The 18,586-nt window shown below is 35.2% G+C and overlaps 1 protein-coding gene and 1 long non-coding RNA gene across 2 annotated transcripts; one reads left to right on the forward strand and one right to left on the reverse strand.

Annotated features, from left to right (window-relative positions):
* Nucleotides 1–634: 634 nt before the first annotated feature.
* On the reverse strand, nucleotides 635–2,570 carry LOC116402684. Its single transcript, XR_004215178.1, has 2 exons — nucleotides 1,959–2,570; nucleotides 635–1,350 (listed from the first exon to the last, which is right to left on the reverse strand). It is a non-coding gene; the product is annotated as an uncharacterized LOC116402684 (long non-coding RNA).
* Nucleotides 2,571–4,558: 1,988 nt separating this feature from the next.
* On the forward strand, nucleotides 4,559–17,449 carry LOC101214744 (histone acetyltransferase HAC1). Its single transcript, XM_011651934.2, is given in 17 exon segments — nucleotides 4,559–4,642; nucleotides 4,644–4,711; nucleotides 6,481–6,595; nucleotides 6,805–7,096; nucleotides 7,176–7,673; nucleotides 7,790–9,621; nucleotides 9,973–10,269; nucleotides 10,365–10,643; nucleotides 10,971–11,099; nucleotides 11,259–11,459; nucleotides 11,574–11,716; nucleotides 11,813–12,125; nucleotides 13,417–13,556; nucleotides 15,250–15,328; nucleotides 15,518–15,910; nucleotides 16,471–16,688; nucleotides 16,845–17,449. Coding segments are annotated over 17 exon segments (5,193 nt in total). The 3' UTR covers nucleotides 16,957–17,449.
* The last annotated feature ends 1,137 nt before the right edge of the window (nucleotides 17,450–18,586 follow it).

Genomic DNA, 18,586 nt, shown 5'->3' on the forward strand with positions numbered 1-18,586 from the left:
TAATGTTTTGTAGATGTGTGATTTATTTGTTCTTCTATTTAAGGTGAATTTGAGATTTTAGAGATAAAAATGTAATTTTAAGAAAAGAAAAAGTTATCTTTAGTTCCTTTAGAGTGCATTTGGGGGAGAAAAAGAGTTGATAATAATTATGATAATTCTAGGATAATGTGTTATGATAATATATGTTTAGATGATTTATTATTGGTAGTGTTATGGTAATATGTTTTTTTTTTTTGGGAAAGATTATGAATAGTAGTGTTATGATAATATATGTTTGGAGAGGATTATAATAGATAGTACTATGATAATATTTGTTTGGAGGAGAGATTATGATAGTAGTATTATGATAACCTGCATTTGGAGGGAAGAATTATGCTTGTAGTGTTATTATAATATGCATTTGGGGGAAGGGTTACATTAGTGTTGATAAATTTTCTTCTATATAAAATAAACAATATTAATACATGTAATTATAATAAATCATATTGTTTTTTGTAAATATGTTTTGCAACATGTTTTTTACATACCCCATTTAATTCATAATTTGGTTTATAAATCTTTATGTTGTGGTGGGTTTCTTTTTTTTTCTCGGGTCGTTCAAAACGTAACGCACAAATATGTTAGAGCATGCAAATAAAAGTTTGAAGCTGAACAATTGTGAAGAATTGGTTCACTACAAATTGTCGTTCACATAACAACAAAATACCAATATATATGAAAAGATCGTAAACAATGCAGATAAAGATATCGAAAAGCACTCAAGGGTTTTCTCGGAGAATGACCATACATAAGTTTAAATTCATGGAATGCTTTCATGTCGCTAACGTTGTGCATTAGTATACGCATACAGCGACACCTATCGATTTTAGTCAATTTGGGGATGGCATGTAACTATCGAATGACCTCTTGTCATAGTGTGCTTGCATCTTTCCATTGTAATATCGACTAGTATGCAATGCAGTTAAGCTACTCATTATCGTACTCAATGACATTGCGAAGTATGTGTGCAGTTTCTATCGACTGTCCTCTCCATTTCCTCTTTGATTTGCTAGAAGAGCTACTCATTATCGTACTCAATGACATTGCGAAGTATGTGTGCAGTTTCTATCGACTGTCCTCTCCATTTCCTCTTTGATTTGCTAGAAGCATTCCTTCTGTCACCTGCACGGGATCGTGTCTCCATTATTTCGTCAGGTGATATGTCTAGTCTTTGACTGTACATTGTGGGAAACTCCATATCGTTGCCATCATCAGATGCAAATCCCTCGTACCCACCAAGCACATTGGACCCGACGCGGTAAGAGTGGACTGAAATTCTTGTTTGTCTTTTACAAATTCTATATTGAAACTCTGTTGAAAAAAAATCTTAAGTTAAAAACAAAATTGATTAACCTAATTGTAGTCTTTGTATTTGTATAAAAAATCTTCACATCTACCAACCATAATTTTGCTAACGCGGTTTTTAAAGTCTAGTTGCGGAACACATAGACTAAACATAGGGATAAAACAAAGAAATTAGTGTGTCATGAATAATGAAGACATGGAACAGACAGGAGCATATGAAATACACTGAATGGTAACAACATGGGGATGAAACTCAACAAATATGAACATCTATAATTAAGTGAAAAATGATAAACGTACCAAAGAGTATCTAGAGATGCAAAAAATTTTAAGACTGAGGATGCAATGGAATGGGAAGCAAGGGGCAAATATATAGTAAATGGATGATGGTAATAAATTGGACAACAAGCAACCAACAAGTATCATGGAAAACAAGAGATATGACACATACAGTAACAAACGAAAATGACAAAGATCTAATAGAAAAATTAGGCAATTAGGACTCTGCAAGTACACAATGTCCATGAAAATATAGACCTAAGCAAGGGGTATGTGGAAAAATTAGAATTTAGAAGCCCTAAACCCTAATAAAAAGCAACAAAGTAGGTTTCTACCAATAGAATATGGTATTTGGGCATAACATCCGTCACTTGAAGCACCTTAAGGTTGAAACAAATGCGCGGCAAGGGGAAGTAGGACCAACAACTGTTACAGCAAAGCTGTGAACGGAAACATAGAGAGGAAGGCGAGAAGTTTAAGAGACAACGAGTGTGAGCGGCAACCGATCAATGAAAACACAAAGAGGAAGCGATCCGTTTCAGAGGCAACGTGCACACAACCCTCAACGAAAACGCAAAAGGGTTTCAACGAAGGGAAAATGAAATCAGGGATGAAAACACAACGACAGAGGAAGACGAAAATATGCAATATAGGTGTAGATTCGAAGAGGAAAGGTGGGGAAATCCGTTCAACTGTGTATTTTCTTAAGGGAAAAACGAAATTGGAACAGAAAATGACGAAGAATACGAGTAAAAGAGAAGAAAATTCGATGGATTGGCGAACAAATTACATAGGGTTTCAGAAGGATTACGGCCGAATTGGAAGAAGAGTTGAAGGGGGTTTATCAGATGGGTTTTGATGTGTGTGTCAAAATTAACCGTAGACTTTCAAAAGTTTCAAGAAAGTCTTCCTTACTTTCGAAAAGGGTTCAAGCTTTATTTCAAAAATAGTCGTGAACTATTGAAAATTAATTTTCATAAACAATCTTGAATTTATAAAAAACCAACATAAAATTTCTTAGCCCACAAAACAAATAAAAAAATTTAACTAAAACTATAATTTTTAAATTTTCCTTAGTTCTCTAGATATTCTCACATTTTCATAGGTTGGATATCAACCGAAGGATAAATTGATATTTTGAAAAATTCATGAATCACACAAGATAAAATATAAAATGTCACTAACATAAATAATGACATGTTTATTTATTTCAAAATAACAAAATATTTATTTGCTAATTTAAAATTATTTTTTTATTATTTTTATAATTTTTCAAAAACATCCATTGTAATTTAAATTTCTTAAAACTAAGACTTTGATAACTATATTTTAAACTTTGGTTAAAACATAAATTACACGAAAACTCACGAAGTTTTAAAAGTTGTCTTTAAAACATACTAAAACAATAACTAGTCAAATAAAAAGAAATTGCACACTAATAGATCTATCAAACTACCACATTGGGGTTAATAATCAAATATATTCTTCTATTTGACAATTAACTATACGTTAATTAAAAAATAACTATTAAAATCGATTCTGTTTGTGATCTACCATTCGGTGTTAATAGTGTAATAGATTTTAAATTGTAGATTTAATTTAAAGTTTTGATTTTTGTTGGTAAGAAAATTAGTTTAAATTTTGGGTCAACCACCCTATTTCTAACTTTTATAAGCTTAAAGTACTTATGAATAAATAAGCTAATTAACAAGCTATTTTTAAATATACAAAGTGAATAAATATTTATAAAATACACGGTAAAATATTTAATTTCCAAAAGCTCACCAATCCAAAAAAAGAAAAAAATAGCAGAAAAGAAGAGACCTAAAATATTTTTAAAAATGGACCAAATTTTTTGATTTGGTTAGATATTAGTAGATATATTGATTGTTATATATATAAAAATTAGTCCAAAATAGATGAATTTTGTTATTTAAATAAATTTGAGAAAGAAATGAAAAACGTGCAAAAACACGAGCGAAGTTTACTGGCTCGCTCGCTCGCTCGTCCTGCGCTATTACCCGAGGGAGGGCTGGAAAAAAAAAAAAAGAAAAAGAAAAGGCCTTAATGTCTTGGTTTTTTGCAATCTCTCTTTACCCTAAACTCTTCCTCCATTGCAGATCGATTTTATGATTGAGTTGTGTAGCTAAGAACATCGATTCGTTACCCTACAATTGAGAATCAAGCTCTCTGTTTACCCCAATCTTATGTGAAGCTGCTGATCGATTCATCAATGGATTAGAAATCAGATGTCTGACGGTAAGCCTCCATTCTTCTGTCATCGATTATTCGATTGTAGGGGGCAGTTCGTCTGATCTGCCTGTGATACACTTTAGTTAGCAAAGCACAATCTATAGGAGAAGAGGAAATTTGGAACAACAAACAAATTTATCAGGTCCTTTTTGTTGCGCTCTTCAGTTTTCCGTCTGCTATGATATATCTTCGGTTCTTAGTAAGCAGGAAACATAAGAGCATTTCTGTCATCTGAAACCTACGAATAGAGTCTCCTGGGGACCATACTTCCCGTCCCCCCATTTGTTTTTTAACTTTATTCTTGTGATTCTATCTATACTTCTCTGCTCTTAGTCATGTCTTCTCATCGGTTGACATTTTATTGCACTTCTGAAGTAAAAAAACTCGTGCACTTCCAAGTTGCGCTCTCCGCTCCGTGTTATATATCTCTGCGCAGTATGTTCTGTTCTCGGTTTGTTATTTGTCTCTTTCAATTTCATCTATTTTTGCCTGGAATAGGAGCAACACGATATCATTTTGAGCACTTATGCTTTTTAAATCGTCTAAAAGAGAAGTCTTTTTATTTAGTTTTTGAGTTATGTATCATTTCCGCCGACTCTGAATGATTATTATGTGGTATTTCCCCGACCCTGTCCGAGTTGTGGTTGTTAGAGGAAGTTCATAACTTGCTAAGATAAGGAAAATGAACGTATATCCATTTTTTCTTTTTGGTCAGATATCTGGGCAGGTTCCTGATAAAGCTGGTGTGGAGTTGTCTGGAGAGGTGCTCTCCACGTGATATGTTCAATATGGACTCTGAACTCTATAAAGCACGTGTCTTCATTCAAGAGAAAATGTAAGGCTTATCATTATATATCTCTCTTTGATGAAGACTTCAGGCCTTCTTTCTTTTGTTCTTGTGCTTCTTTCTGTCCCTTACTTACGCATCCCGTACTTAGCATGGCTTCTCAAAAATCTAATGACATATAGATTTAATAGTTAACTTTAAGGGCCATGGATGCTAGAACATTTTTTATATACCCAAATAACATCTTGTGAGGGCCTGAAAATTCATGAAGCAGCTTGAACTTTTAAGTACTTAATCATATGTTTGGGAATTATCTCTTGTTTTTAATGCTAATTTCTTTGTTCCCCTTTTTAAAAGTTCCGCAAATGAAGTTTGTTTAATGGGGTTCTAATTAAAAATGAAACCAGAAAGAAGTATTGTGTAATTAGGCAATTTTAACTGGATGATCTTCAGTTTTATTATATTCTGACATCTTTATTTCTCAATATTGGATTTTTCTTTTATTGAGTTAAGATTTATATGTTTACCTTGGTCCAAATTTTCATGTTGTATCTTTTAATCATTTATTTTGGATTAGAAATGACTTCATTGATGAATGACACCAAAATCCGTGCAGAGATATTTCTTCTCATCCTCCTTCATTTTCCCATTTTGTTTTTTGTGTGATGGTTAATGGAAAGGAAACATATTTTTGGGAAGATCTTTGGGTGGGAATAGACCCCTCTCCTCTGCATTTCGTTTCCTCGATTATATCATCCGTCCTCCTTAAGAAACTGTTGAGTATTAGATTCGTTGGTTTGTTCAGGGAATTTGGTTTCTTTCTCCTTTGTTTTTTGTCGGTCTTTGTCCAATAGGGAAATGACAGAGGTGGCTTCTCCTCTCTCTCTTGATTGAGGCCTTTGATTTTAGGCTTGGGAGAAAAGATGTTCATGTGTGGAGTCCTTCTCTTGTAAGTCTTTCTTTAGATTCTTACTCGATCCCTCTCCTGCTGTTGTGTCGATCTTTGATGTTTTATGGAGGATTAAGATTCCAAAGAGAGTCAAGTTCATTTCTTGGCAAGTATTGCTTGGGCGTGTGAATAACAAGAAATAGGCTTGTGAGAAAGATGCATTTCGTTATTGGGCCCTTGGTGCTGTATCCTTTGTCGAAAGGCAAGAAAATGTGGATCACCTTCTCTGGGAGTGTCAATATGCACGATTTGTGTGGAATGGATTTTTTCAGGAGTTTGATTTTGCTCTTGCTCGTAAGAGGGATGTTTGTTTGATGATCAGGGTGTTCCTTCACCATCTGCCTTTAAAAGAGAGTTTTTTTTTTTTTTGCATGTGGAGGTGTGCATGATTTCGTGGGATCCTTAGGGTGAGAGAAACAAGAGAGTGTTTCGTGATGGGGAGTGAGACCCTAGTGAGGTTTGGTCCTTGGTGAAGTTTCATGTTTCTCTTTAGGCTTTTGTTTCGAAGACTTTTTTTGTAATTATCCCTTAGGCGACATTTCACTTAGTTGGAATCCCTTTGTCTATGGGGTTTTTTTTTTTCTTTTACGTCCTTGTATGCTTTTATTTTTTTTCTTAATGAATGAAATGATCCAAAGAGATACGAATTGGCTCCCATTTAAATGGAATACAAAACATGTCTCCCATTTTAGGATATTTCTTAATAATTATGAAATCATTCAACTCTGTAGCTTTTCTTTTTCAATTTTTTTAGGACTTTTGTGCCTTAATTTTCTACTTTATATATGACAATTTGATATTTTTCAGTGACTGTTGTTCGAGAAAATTTTACTATTGCATATTAATATTTTATATTTCTGCTTTTCAGTTTTGAGATTTTATTACAGCGGCATCAACGGCCCATTGATGACCTACAGAGGCTGAGGTTCAAGGACATTGTGAAACGCTTAGAGGAGGGTCTTTTTAAAACGGCTCTTACAAAGGTCTCCACCTTCACCTCCACCCTCATTGTAAACAAATTACCACTACAATATTGCAGAAGAGTGCAGAGACCACCTCTTTTGTGGTTTATCTTTTATAAGTCTCAGATAAACAAGCATGCCAACATTTTACTTATTGTGATTCTAAGTAACTCTGGAGTTCATATGTTTTCTCTGGGAATAAACTTTGTCGTTATGGTAATATGACACAGGATGACTATATGAACCTGGATACTCTGGAGAGTCGTCTGCACAGTTTGATCAAGCGTTCACCCATGAATAATCAGAACCAGCAATATCAACAAGTGGTTAGTTCTTCTTCTGCAATAAGTCAGATGATTCCAACTCCTGGTATGGCTCACAGTGGGAATTCCAAAATGATGGTTGCATCTTCGGATGATTCTATTATTTCTGCTAGTGCCAGCTTAGCACCTATGACTGCTAGCACAGGAAGCATCATGCAAGCTGGTGGAATAAATGGTGGTTCCTTCAACAGAGCTGAAGGTAACTTCCACTAAAATATTTTGTCCCTGTGTGAACAGTTTTTCTTTTATGAAAAAAGTTATAATATCCTCCTTTTCAGGTCCCATGACCAGTGGATATCAGCAGTCTCCTAGTTTCTCGGTTGGTTCTAGTGGAGTTATATCATCTGCTGGTGCACACAGAATTACTAGTCAAATGATTCCTACACCAGGTTTCAGTAATAACATTAACCATGCAAGCAGCAACCAGTCTTATGCAAGCAGAGACAATTCTAGTAATGGTAGTGGGCTTCCCAGTGTTGAATCTACAGGGCTGTCTCAAGTGCAATTGCAAAAGCAGCATATTGGCGGTCAGAACAGTCGTATATTACAGAATCTTGGTAGCCAAATGGGTAGTGGAATAAGGTCTGGCTTACAGCAGAAATCTTATGGCTTTACAAATGGACCTGCAAATGGTAGCTTAGGATTAATAGGTGGCAATGTACAACTTTTGAAAGAATCTAGCACCTCGGAGGGCTATCTGACTGTCTCGCCTTATGCTAATTTAACCAAACCTGTACAACAATCCTTTGATCAGAATGACAAATCGTTGGTGCAAGGTATTATTTCTCTCTATCTTTATTGGCTCCAGCCTTTCTTGTCGAGCAGTTCTTGATGAAAAATCACATCGTTACCACTTACCTGTTTTGTAATAAGAATCAATTTCTTTTGGCAGGCGATGCATATGGAATGAATAATACTGACTCTTTTGGATCAGAAAACCTTTATGGCCCTGCAACATCTGTTGGATCAATGATGACTGCTCACAATTTGAACCCGACAAATTTGCCATCTATGTCTAAAACCAGTTCACCTTTCTCCAGTAACCAGTCAAATTTTCATGGAACTCAACAGGGCACTCACTCTCCCCTAATTGATGGGTCAGATAAGATGAATTTCCAACCTCCACTATCTTCCAGGGAAAACATCATTGATTCTCATACACAGCAGCAGTTTCAACAACATCACCAATTTCAACCTCAACAACAACCATTTCTTCAACAGTCAAGTGTCCAGAAACAACAAATTCAACCTCAGCAGCATCTACTAAATAACGATTCTATTAATCAGGTTCAGTTAGCCTCTAACCTGGGCAGTCATGTGAAGCAGGAACCTGGTGGGGAGCATCATAATGGGCCTTTCCAGCCACAAGTTTCCGAACATTTTCCACTGCCTGAGGCACATAACCAATTTCATCAGAATCCTAGTGAAGACTGTGTGAGGAATGCTCAATATCTTTCTGTTTCTTCTAGCCAGAGTGATATTTGTTCCCCACTTTCTCAAAGCTCTCAACAGATGCAACAATTTTTGCATCCACACCTATTAAATTCAAATTCTCAAAATCGTTTTAGCAGTCCAGCTGGAGCTCTATCAGATGCAACTTTGCAGGTTCAATGGCATCCTCAATCACAAGATAGAAATCACAGGCAAGGGAGCATTGTTCATGAGCAAAATGTCCAGCATGATTTCCGTAAAAAGGTATCCAGTCACGATATAGTGCAGGGTGATAATTTACCTACGGAAGGATCAACAATTGGGCACTCCTTTGTTACTAGGACCAAGTCTGAGCCTCCTAATCCCCTTGGTGCCACCTGCCAGAACAACAATAGTGCACGCCAATTTATAAATCAGCAGAGATGGCTCCTATTCTTGCGACATGCTCGTCGCTGTGTAGCTCCTGAAGGGAAATGTCCAGAACGAAACTGTGTCACTGCTCAGAAATTGTGGCAACATCTTGATAGATGCAGTTCTTCTAAATGCACATATCCCCGCTGCCAGCCTACCAAGTTATTGCTTCATCATCACAAGAGATGTAGGGATCTAAACTGTCCTGTTTGTATTCCTGTCCGAGACTATATCCAGAGCCGAAAGAGCGTGCGTGCCCACAATGCATCTGATTCAAGTTTGCAAAAGTTAACCAATGGATTCCCTAAAACCTGTGATGCTCCAGATAACACCACTAGATATATTTTGAAAACTCTTCAGGCTTCTGAAACTTCAAAGGATCTGCAATCTTCTCTTAAGCGGATGAAGATAGAGCAGTCCTCTCAGTCTCTTGTTCCCAAGAGTGAGAGTTTGGCAGTTTCAGCTTCTGCTATGAATGAACGACACATGTCATTGGATGTGCAGTGCCAAGGTTATCAGCAAGGTGATGATACTATGGCTGTTAAGCATGAGCTCGCAGATGTGAAAATGGATGTGCTGCAGAGCTCTACTCTTGAAAGCCATAGTGACTTAAAGGAAGCTAATGCAGAGAATAATTGCAGCCAAAGGTCTGATGGTGACCTTGTCACATACGATGAGTTTTCTAGTTTACCAAAGCAAGAGAATGTTAAAATTGAGAATGAGACGGAGTCAAGCATGCAAGATCATTCAGTGCATGTCACTGAGCATGCAGCGGCCACCAAGTCTGGGAAGCCAAAAATTAAAGGGGTTTCACTAACTGAATTGTTTACTCCAGAACAAGTGAGAGACCATATCATTAGTCTCAGACAGTGGGTTGGCCAGGTTGGTTAACAAGCTTTTATTCTGTGTTGTTTTTATAGAGATACGTTGGAGAATATATTTTGATAAAAATGCAAATAAAATTTTATTTATTTCATAACTATGTTTTGTCTAGACAGAAAGTAATTCACTTTTTGAATTTATAATGGATATATGTGAAAACATTAGTTCCGTCAAAAATTTTGTTTTGAATTCTAATGATCCCTTATAAGTTCCTAGCTTTTGAGAAATGGTCCATCTTCATTTAACCTTTGTTTCTGGTTCAAGAAATGGTATGCATCACGGGTGCTTGATGACAAGATCCAGTGCACTTAGCTATCTCAAAACTTCTTTATTTACTGTCTTTTTCTCCAGAGCAAATCCAAGGCTGAGAAGAATCAAGCAATGGAACAATCAATGAGTGAGAATTCCTGTCAACTGTGTGCAGTTGAGAAACTCACTTTTGAGCCACCACCTATATATTGCACGCCATGTGGTGCACGTATAAAACGAAATGCAATGTATCATACAGTAGGTGCTGGTGATACACGACATTATTTTTGTATTCCATGTTACAATGATGCTCGTGGAGATGTTATTGTTGCTGATGGGACTACCATTCCCAAGTCAAGGCTAGAGAAGAAGAAAAATGATGAAGAGACTGAGGAATGGGTATGTGTATTTGCAGTGAGCTATGGTTTATTTTAGGTGATTTTCTTATGCTTCATCTTTTAGTTTTTTTTAACGTCCCTGATGCTTTCTTTCAGTGGGTTCAATGCGATAAATGTGAAGCATGGCAACATCAGATCTGCGCTCTTTTCAATGGTCGGAGAAATGATGGTGGTCAAGCTGAGTATACCTGTCCAAATTGTTACATTCAAGAAATTGAAAGAGGAGAGCGTATACCATTACCTCAGAGTGCTGTTCTTGGTGCCAAAGAATTGCCCAGAACAATTCTTAGTGATCACATAGAGCAGCGGTTGGTTAAGAGATTGAAACATGAAAGAGCTGAAAGGGCGAGGATTCAAGGGAAAAGTTACGATGAGGTAATTTTGAACAACCAAACCTCCCTTTTTTTAAATGGAAACAAACCTCTTCATTGATATAATGAAATGAAATGAAAGCCTCTTGTGTCATTGAATTTTCTTTTTCAATAGCAGTCATGGAGTACTGCCAAGTGTTTTTTTCTTGAATCAGATTTTCGCACTTCAGTTTTGGGTGGGGTTTTTGTTTTGTATTCTTATATTTTTTTTTTCACTTTATGATTTATCTTCTTGTGAAAAGCACCAAGAAACATGATCTATTCAGACTGCTACTTCAACTTCAGCACATATTCAGTTTCTTTAATTCATTTGTTCTATTGGTGTTGCTAGGTTCCTGGAGCAGATGGGCTTGTCATTAGAGTTGTTTCTTCCGTTGACAAAAAGTTGGAAGTTAAGCAAAGGTTTCTCGAAATATTTCAAGAAGAAAATTATCCATTTGAGTTCCCTTACAAATCCAAGGTACAAAAATTAAAAGCATGATGCACTGTTATTAGGACTGTTATGTTGTTTAATTTCTAGATATATAGATATAACCTTCTATTGTAACATGATCTGCTAGGTAATGAGATGTCACTTTTCAGTATCATCTGAAGCTATCTTCTTTAAATATTTTGCCAGGCAATTCTATTGTTTCAGAAGATTGAAGGTGTTGAAGTGTGCCTATTCGGCATGTATGTTCAAGAATTTGGGTCTGAGTGCCAGTTTCCTAATCAGCGCCGTGTTTATCTCTCATACCTTGATTCAGTAAAGTATTTCAGACCTGAGATTAAGACGTACACTGGAGAGGCTCTCCGAACTTTTGTTTACCATGAAATTCTGGTCAGTTTTTTTCTTTCAAGCTCTTATCTGAACAAGTACTATTTTATATACATGTGAGTTGTTTTAGTCATGTTCTTTGTTATTGTATTTTGGCCCTATTTTTTATCTTTTCAGATAGGATATCTTGAATATTGCAAAATTCGGGGTTTCACAAGCTGCTATATATGGGCCTGTCCTCCATTGAAGGGTGAAGATTATATATTATACTGTCATCCAGAAATCCAGAAAACACCAAAATCTGATAAACTTCGGGAGTGGTAACATTTATGGATACGAATACTAGTTTCTCTAGTTTGAGATATAAGCATTTTATTCTTTGTTGACTCCTTATTTGGCATGCTTTTCAATTTCAGGTATTTATCCATGTTGAGAAAAGCTGCCAAGGAGAAAATTGTTGTTGATCTGACTAATCTATTTGATCATTTCTTTGTCTCCACTGGTGAGTGTAAGGCCAAGGTTACAGCAGCGAGGCTGCCATATTTTGATGGTGATTATTGGCCTGGTGCTGCGGAGGATTTGATTTATCAACTTCGGCAAGAAGAGGATGGAAGAAAACAGAACAAAAAAGGAATGACTAAAAAGACAATAACTAAGAGAGCTCTAAAAGCATCTGGTCAATCTGATCTTTCTGGTAATGCGTCGAAGGATCTGCTACTAATGCATAAAGTAATCTCTCTTTTCCAGAATCTTCTTTTTTTTGTTTTTTGTATTTTGTATTTTTAAACATATTTAATATCTGTGTGTGTGTGTGTGTGTGTGTATTGGGGCAATTTGCAAAATTCAATCCTGAAGTATGGGTTGGTTAGAATTTGCACCTTTTGAACTTTCAATTGGAAAAATTAACCTCAATTTTTTTGGAGTATAAAAATAGTATCTCTAAACTTTCAAGTACAAATTGACAAAAATTAACCTCAAATTTTTTGGAGTATAAAAATAGTATCTCTAAACTTTCAAGTACAAATTGACAAAAATTAAACCTCAAACTCTCATCGATATGACGATTAAATCCATACTACATATTTCGTCTCTACCTTCCACCTCTTTATCCCTGGGTCATTCCCTTTCCTTCAATAACCCACTTTCTCTCCACTTGAAGGCAAGGGAAGCCTTTAAACTAACAAAAAAAAGCCTTCCTGTCAAGAGGCTTGACGTCATCTCGAAATCCCTCTCCAAAAGTTAACCTGTTAATCCAATGGATACGCTTATCTGAATATAGAAAATGTCTCATTTTAAGCTAATCCCTTACATTAACAGTATCCCATTGAAATGATGCTAATGGATCATGTATCTGAAAAAAGGAAGGGAATGACCAAGGAAGGGAGAGGTGGAAGGTAGAGAGAGAACAAGAAGAAATAGGAGAGATATTGAGTAAAATGGATTTTCTTTTCACACAATGAGAGTTTTAACCTTTAGAGTTGATTTTTTTATATTGAAAAGTTTGAGGGTTTAATTTTTATGATCGAAACTTTAAGGGTGCAATTGTTGGAAACATCATACTTCACGTGTGGTTTTTGCAGTTTGTCCAAAATGTTACTGATATTTAGGCAGCCTTGGTCATTTGGCTGTGTTTCATTAGGCCACATTTTATTTTGCTCTTCCACACTTTGTAACGTCGTGCAATTTTCATTTTTTCTTAGCATGTTTTTCTATATATCTGTTAAGTTATAAGTATGAACAAATTCTGATTAGATGTTATGCTGGCAGAGTGTTAAGTTTTTCTAGTTGTAAAATTATGTGTATGAATAACATTTCTGTAGGATATAAAGCAATCAATTTATTGGCAGTGGGTTGTGCTTACAACTTTACGTATTAGAAAGTTCTGTTCGTTTTAGATAAATTGAGATAGCATACTCTGTCCTGCAATATATTCTTTATTTGGGTGAAATTTTAGTTTGTGATGCTCCAGTGAGGAGGTATCAAACGTATTATCTCAAATTTTTATATGTTATTTCTCCAGCTCGGTGAAACTATTTCTCCCATGAAGGAGGATTTTATCATGGTTCATTTACAGCACGCTTGCAGTCACTGTTGTATTCTGATGGTATCCGGAAATCGCTGGGTTTGCAACCAATGCAAAAACTTTCAGCTTTGTGATAAGTAAGAGTAACAAATTATCTCTTATTTATTGAATCCGAAAATCAAGATTTTATCATTTGACCATTATTTTTGGAGCCATCAACTGAAGAACTTAAAATGTTCTTCATTTGATGGTTTTTCTGGAAATACACGTGACTTCTCATGTTATTATCTTTTTGTTTTGTTTTGTAAAATGAGTATTGGTTTTTCATGGAATTTTTCTACTGGAATTCCACGGGCTATATAATGATAATAATACTTTTTATGATGAGAATGAGATGATATTAGCAGTACAAAAGAAGAATGTCATATAAAAAAAAGATGTTACAAAAGAAGGGAAAAAAATTCTGACGCGAAAAAAGTTATAATCATCTATGTGTAGAGTAGTTTTCAAGTCGTTGATTTTTATGCAGTCCTTTTACCTTGTGTTCAAAATTAATTGGTGGGTGCTCGAAGGGGATGGCTGCATTGTCCATGCACCAGCTATTGGCTAGCTACTGTGTTGCCATTTTTATAATATAGAGTTGATAGGCTTTTCCGGATATTTCTGTATGTTTTATTAAAATGAGCTGGAATGATGTCTAGATATTTGTGACTTGAGGTTTGAGAACGTATTGTTTCAATGTAAGTAATTGGGCGAAGTCATAAGTTGTTTTCTTTATATTGTTTAACCTGATTTTAAGAACTAATTGTTCTTTTACTTCTTACATTCAAAACCAACTGGTGAATGCTGGAAGGTGATGTTTTCTTTGTCCATTGCAGCTTTTTGCTGCAGTTTTGCAATTTATTGTTATTTTGATTGTATGAATTTTATAGTTTTGTAATTAACTTGGTGGCCGATGGTGGCTTTTAGATATTTATATATGTCTATGTCGATAGGAATTGAAAGTAGTGTGTCTAGTATTGAAGGAGGCTAGGGAATACATTTGTTCTGGGAGTTTTGTGTTCATTAAGGCAATGGGAGGATAATGTCCAGTTGTTTTTTCATCATTTTTTTTAAAGCACTAAGCTTTTCATTAAGAGAATGAAAGAGACTAATGTGTAAAATTTAAAGAAACCAGGGAAAAGACAATTCTAAAAATAGAATAATCAAACATGAATGGGAGAGTTTCATTGTTTTTTTTTAGTTGCTATCTATTTCTTTCAATTTTTTTTTAAGTTCTGTTTCCTTTAGAAAAAGAAAATAGAATAACCAAAAATACAAAGAAAGAGATAGCAACTAAGAAGAAACAATGAAACTCTCCCAGTTCTTGTTTAGGTCTTGGATAGAGTAACTCTTGTTGCATTTTTATAATGAGAACCATGAAGAAGATGTTTAGCGAGCTGAATCAAAGGACTCAAAATGTGACTGAAGAATCTTTAAATATGCTCTGAGTTCTTTCGTTCAATAACAACACAGATTAGGGTATTTTTTATTTACACTTCTATAACGTAAGAAGCAAGGAAATTGTTCATTCTAAAAGTCAAGGCACTAAAAGTAGAAAAGTGAAGATACATCACTAACCATCATACTGGTTCACATCTTTTTTTTTTTAAATGGAGCTTCTTTATTAGTACTGGTTCACATCTATTTCCTTTGTTTAGTTTAATTTGTGTGGTTCTTCACTTGGTTGTCAATTATGGTAATGGTGGATCTCGAAAATCTGAAAATGGTGTTTCTTCTCCGAAGACCTATGTTTTTTTTTCTTTCCCTCACATGATGATTTGGTCACAGGTGCTATGAGGCAGAACAAAAACGTGAAGAAAGAGAAAAACATCCTATAAATCAAAGAGAAAAGCATGCCCTCTATCCTGTATGTTTTTGAATCCACGGAAATATGTTCACCATTTTTGTATATTTGTTAGTTTAAACATTACCTGCAAACATAACATTCTATCCAACCAAGGCCTGAAAATGTTTTAAAGCGTTAATACATCCAATCATCTTTTTATTTATTATTTGTACTTTAGAGTTAATGAGTTTGCTGAACTGAACTCTGCAGGATGAAATCAATGGCGTGCCTATTGATACCAAAGATAAAGACGAGATTCTTGAGAGTGAATTTTTTGACACAAGGCAAGCATTTTTGAGTTTGTGTCAAGGAAATCATTATCAGTATGATACTCTTCGGCGAGCTAAGCATTCATCAATGATGGTTCTTTATCATCTTCATAATCCAACTGCCCCGGCATTTGTCACAACTTGCAATCTATGTCAACTGGATATAGAAACTGGTCAAGGTTGGCGTTGTGAAGTTTGCCCTGATTATGATGTATGTAATTCCTGTTACCAAAAAGATGGAGGTATTGACCATCCTCACAAGTTGACTAATCATCCTTCCGTGGTTGATCGAGATGCACAAAATAAAGAAGCTCGGCAACTACGTGTCTTGCAGGTTTTGTGGACATTTTCTTGTTATGCATTAGCTCTTGACATTATATCTTCATCTAGACGCATTCTTGGCCCTGCATTTACTGTAAATTTCTTTTTTGACTTTTAGCGTACTTCTTGTTGGCTTTTCAACTATGTGCCACTTCAGGTTTCTTGATGTTTGTGAAAATAACATCTATGCATTTAGTAGTCCCAATCTTTTCCCAACGTCTAGAAGTTAAATGTAGAACAAGAAAAATGTTCTGCTTCATTTAGTGCTTTATTTTTAGTGGTATTTTGTGATTAACTAAATGTTCATTTAATTAGATGATTTGATCAAGAAGTGAACAACTAAGCATTTCACTGCAGTTTGATTCTTTCTTTTCACATTACTATGGAGGCTTGTTTTGTTCGTTTTGCTCTAATTAACAGGCAGTGGATACTCATCATTCCTCTAATCTTGATTTTGGCAATCACCTTGACCGTTGAAATATTACTTTTCTTTTCTTTTTTCCCATGAGGTCTTGCATCATGCATTTCTTGTTTCATTCTGTATGCCTTACTTTTGTTAGTTTGATGTTGCAGCTTAGGAAAATGCTGGATCTTTTGGTGCATGCATCTCAATGTCGTTCTTCACTTTGTCAATATCCAAACTGTCGGAAGGTGAAGGGGCTTTTCCGACATGGGATACAATGCAAAACACGTGCATCTGGTGGTTGTGTTCTCTGCAAGAAAATGTGGTACCTCCTTCAACTACATGCTCGAGCTTGCAAAGAATCTCAATGCCACGTGCCCCGTTGCAGGTAATGTCTACATCATTTTCTTTTTCATCTTTTGGGTTTATGCAATCGTGAAGGTATTCTATACTGTGTATAATATGTCCATTTGTGTTGCATATATATATATATCATCTGTGTAGTAACTGAGATTAGAGAGGTTGAATTTTTAATGTACTCCAGAGATCTCAAAGAGCACTTAAGGCGGCTGCAGCAGCAGTCTGATTCACGGAGAAGAGCAGCTGTGATGGAAATGATGAGACAGAGAGCTGCAGAACTGAACAATACGGGGTAACCAGTTTGTAGGTTTACATTAATATTATTGAGGATGCGAAGTTGAAAAAGATTTGAAGCCATTCTTGAAAGAGCACTGCTGGGAGGGTGGAAATCAGGCAGTGGGTGACAGACAACATAGATGGAAGCGGTAGTGAACTATACACTCAACATCTTGGTTAAATATTCAGGTTTAGGGAACAATTCTTTTATTCTATGTATCTACCACTTGAACTTTCCCCAATAGAAAAGCCAAGTGAGACTCAAGCAGAGCAGCTGCCGTCCTCGTCTTCGTCTTCGTCTTGGTCATCGACCCCTAACATTGTTTCTAAGTTCTCATCCATAATTTTTCCTTTACTGTAAAATACCATCTTTCATTAACATGTGTACCCAGTCCCATGTTTATAAGATTCAATAATTAGTTTCAGGAAGTGCTCCAGGACATACATTTACTTGTATAATTTGGCTTCTACATTATTTATAGATGAACAACTTTGATCTGTTCGGTTGTCGTAGATTCAAAACATTGTTTTATATTTAGCAAATGTGAATTGTTATACAGATCAATTACAATGTCTCATTAAAACCTAAATGATGTTTCAGCCATCCAAGGCAACCCAAATTAAAAAACCTATGACTGAGAATTTTGTTAAAATTAAGAAAATGTGGCTTCTCGACATATATTTGATTGTTTCTTCAATGTTTATTCGAGTTCGAGTTCTCACTTCCACTCCGTATTTCTATTCCTCCCATCACCTATTTCTCTTTCCCGACCCCTTCTCTTCTCTTTTCTCCTTTTCTTCTTTTTCTTCTTTCTCTTCTTTCTCTCCGTTCTCTTCCAAAATTCTCCTTTTTTTTTTTTGTATGACTTGCCAACCAAGTCACTAAAATTTCTTTAAAGAGTTTTCATAATCAGTAACCCTTTAGCATAAAATAGTAAGAATATAGCTTTTAAAACAATATGCAAACATAGCAAATTTTTTATTTCTCTTTGTATATTTCTAAAATACCCTAGAAGTGAATATTATCACTTTCACGATTCTCTCAATCGTCTTCTTTATTTTCCATTCACGATTTTTTCTGCCTCCAACCAATTGATTTTATGTCTTTGCCTCCAAGTAGTTCGATCGCCATAGCCTCCAATCGACCATTAATTTTTTGTTTGCTTCTCCTTTGCTTGGTCAGGATTACGGTCTTGGTATCAATTTTTTTTTTAAATTTTGTGGTATGTGATCAAATTTCATTGAAGTTTTTTTTTTTTTAGATTTGTTCCTTAGTTTTCTAATTCAATCTTTGTTCATCATCTCAAATTGAACTTCTTTTCACAAATTTTCCATTGACTTTATCTTATTTACACAATATGATTTAATTTCATCTATGTTTGTAAGCTTAAATTCTATTTAATTGTTATCTTATTTACACTAAGATAGCACATCAATCCAACCAACTAAACCTTAACAGTCTATTCGTAATAGAAACATAGTGTTGTTTCCCCTTTTCTTTTTCTTTTAAAACAAAATGACCTTTACCAAATTCATTTTTCCAATTTCTTTCTATTTCTACCTTGTTCTGAATTCTCTTCCAAGAGAGACACTCCATGATATACTTGAAGCTAAAAAGTGAATTTTACAACCTAGTTTTTATTTTATTTT

The sequence above is a fragment of the Cucumis sativus genome, chromosome 3 (genome assembly GCF_000004075.3).
Source record: "Cucumis sativus cultivar 9930 chromosome 3, Cucumber_9930_V3, whole genome shotgun sequence".
NCBI lineage: Eukaryota > Viridiplantae > Streptophyta > Magnoliopsida > Cucurbitales > Cucurbitaceae > Cucumis > Cucumis sativus.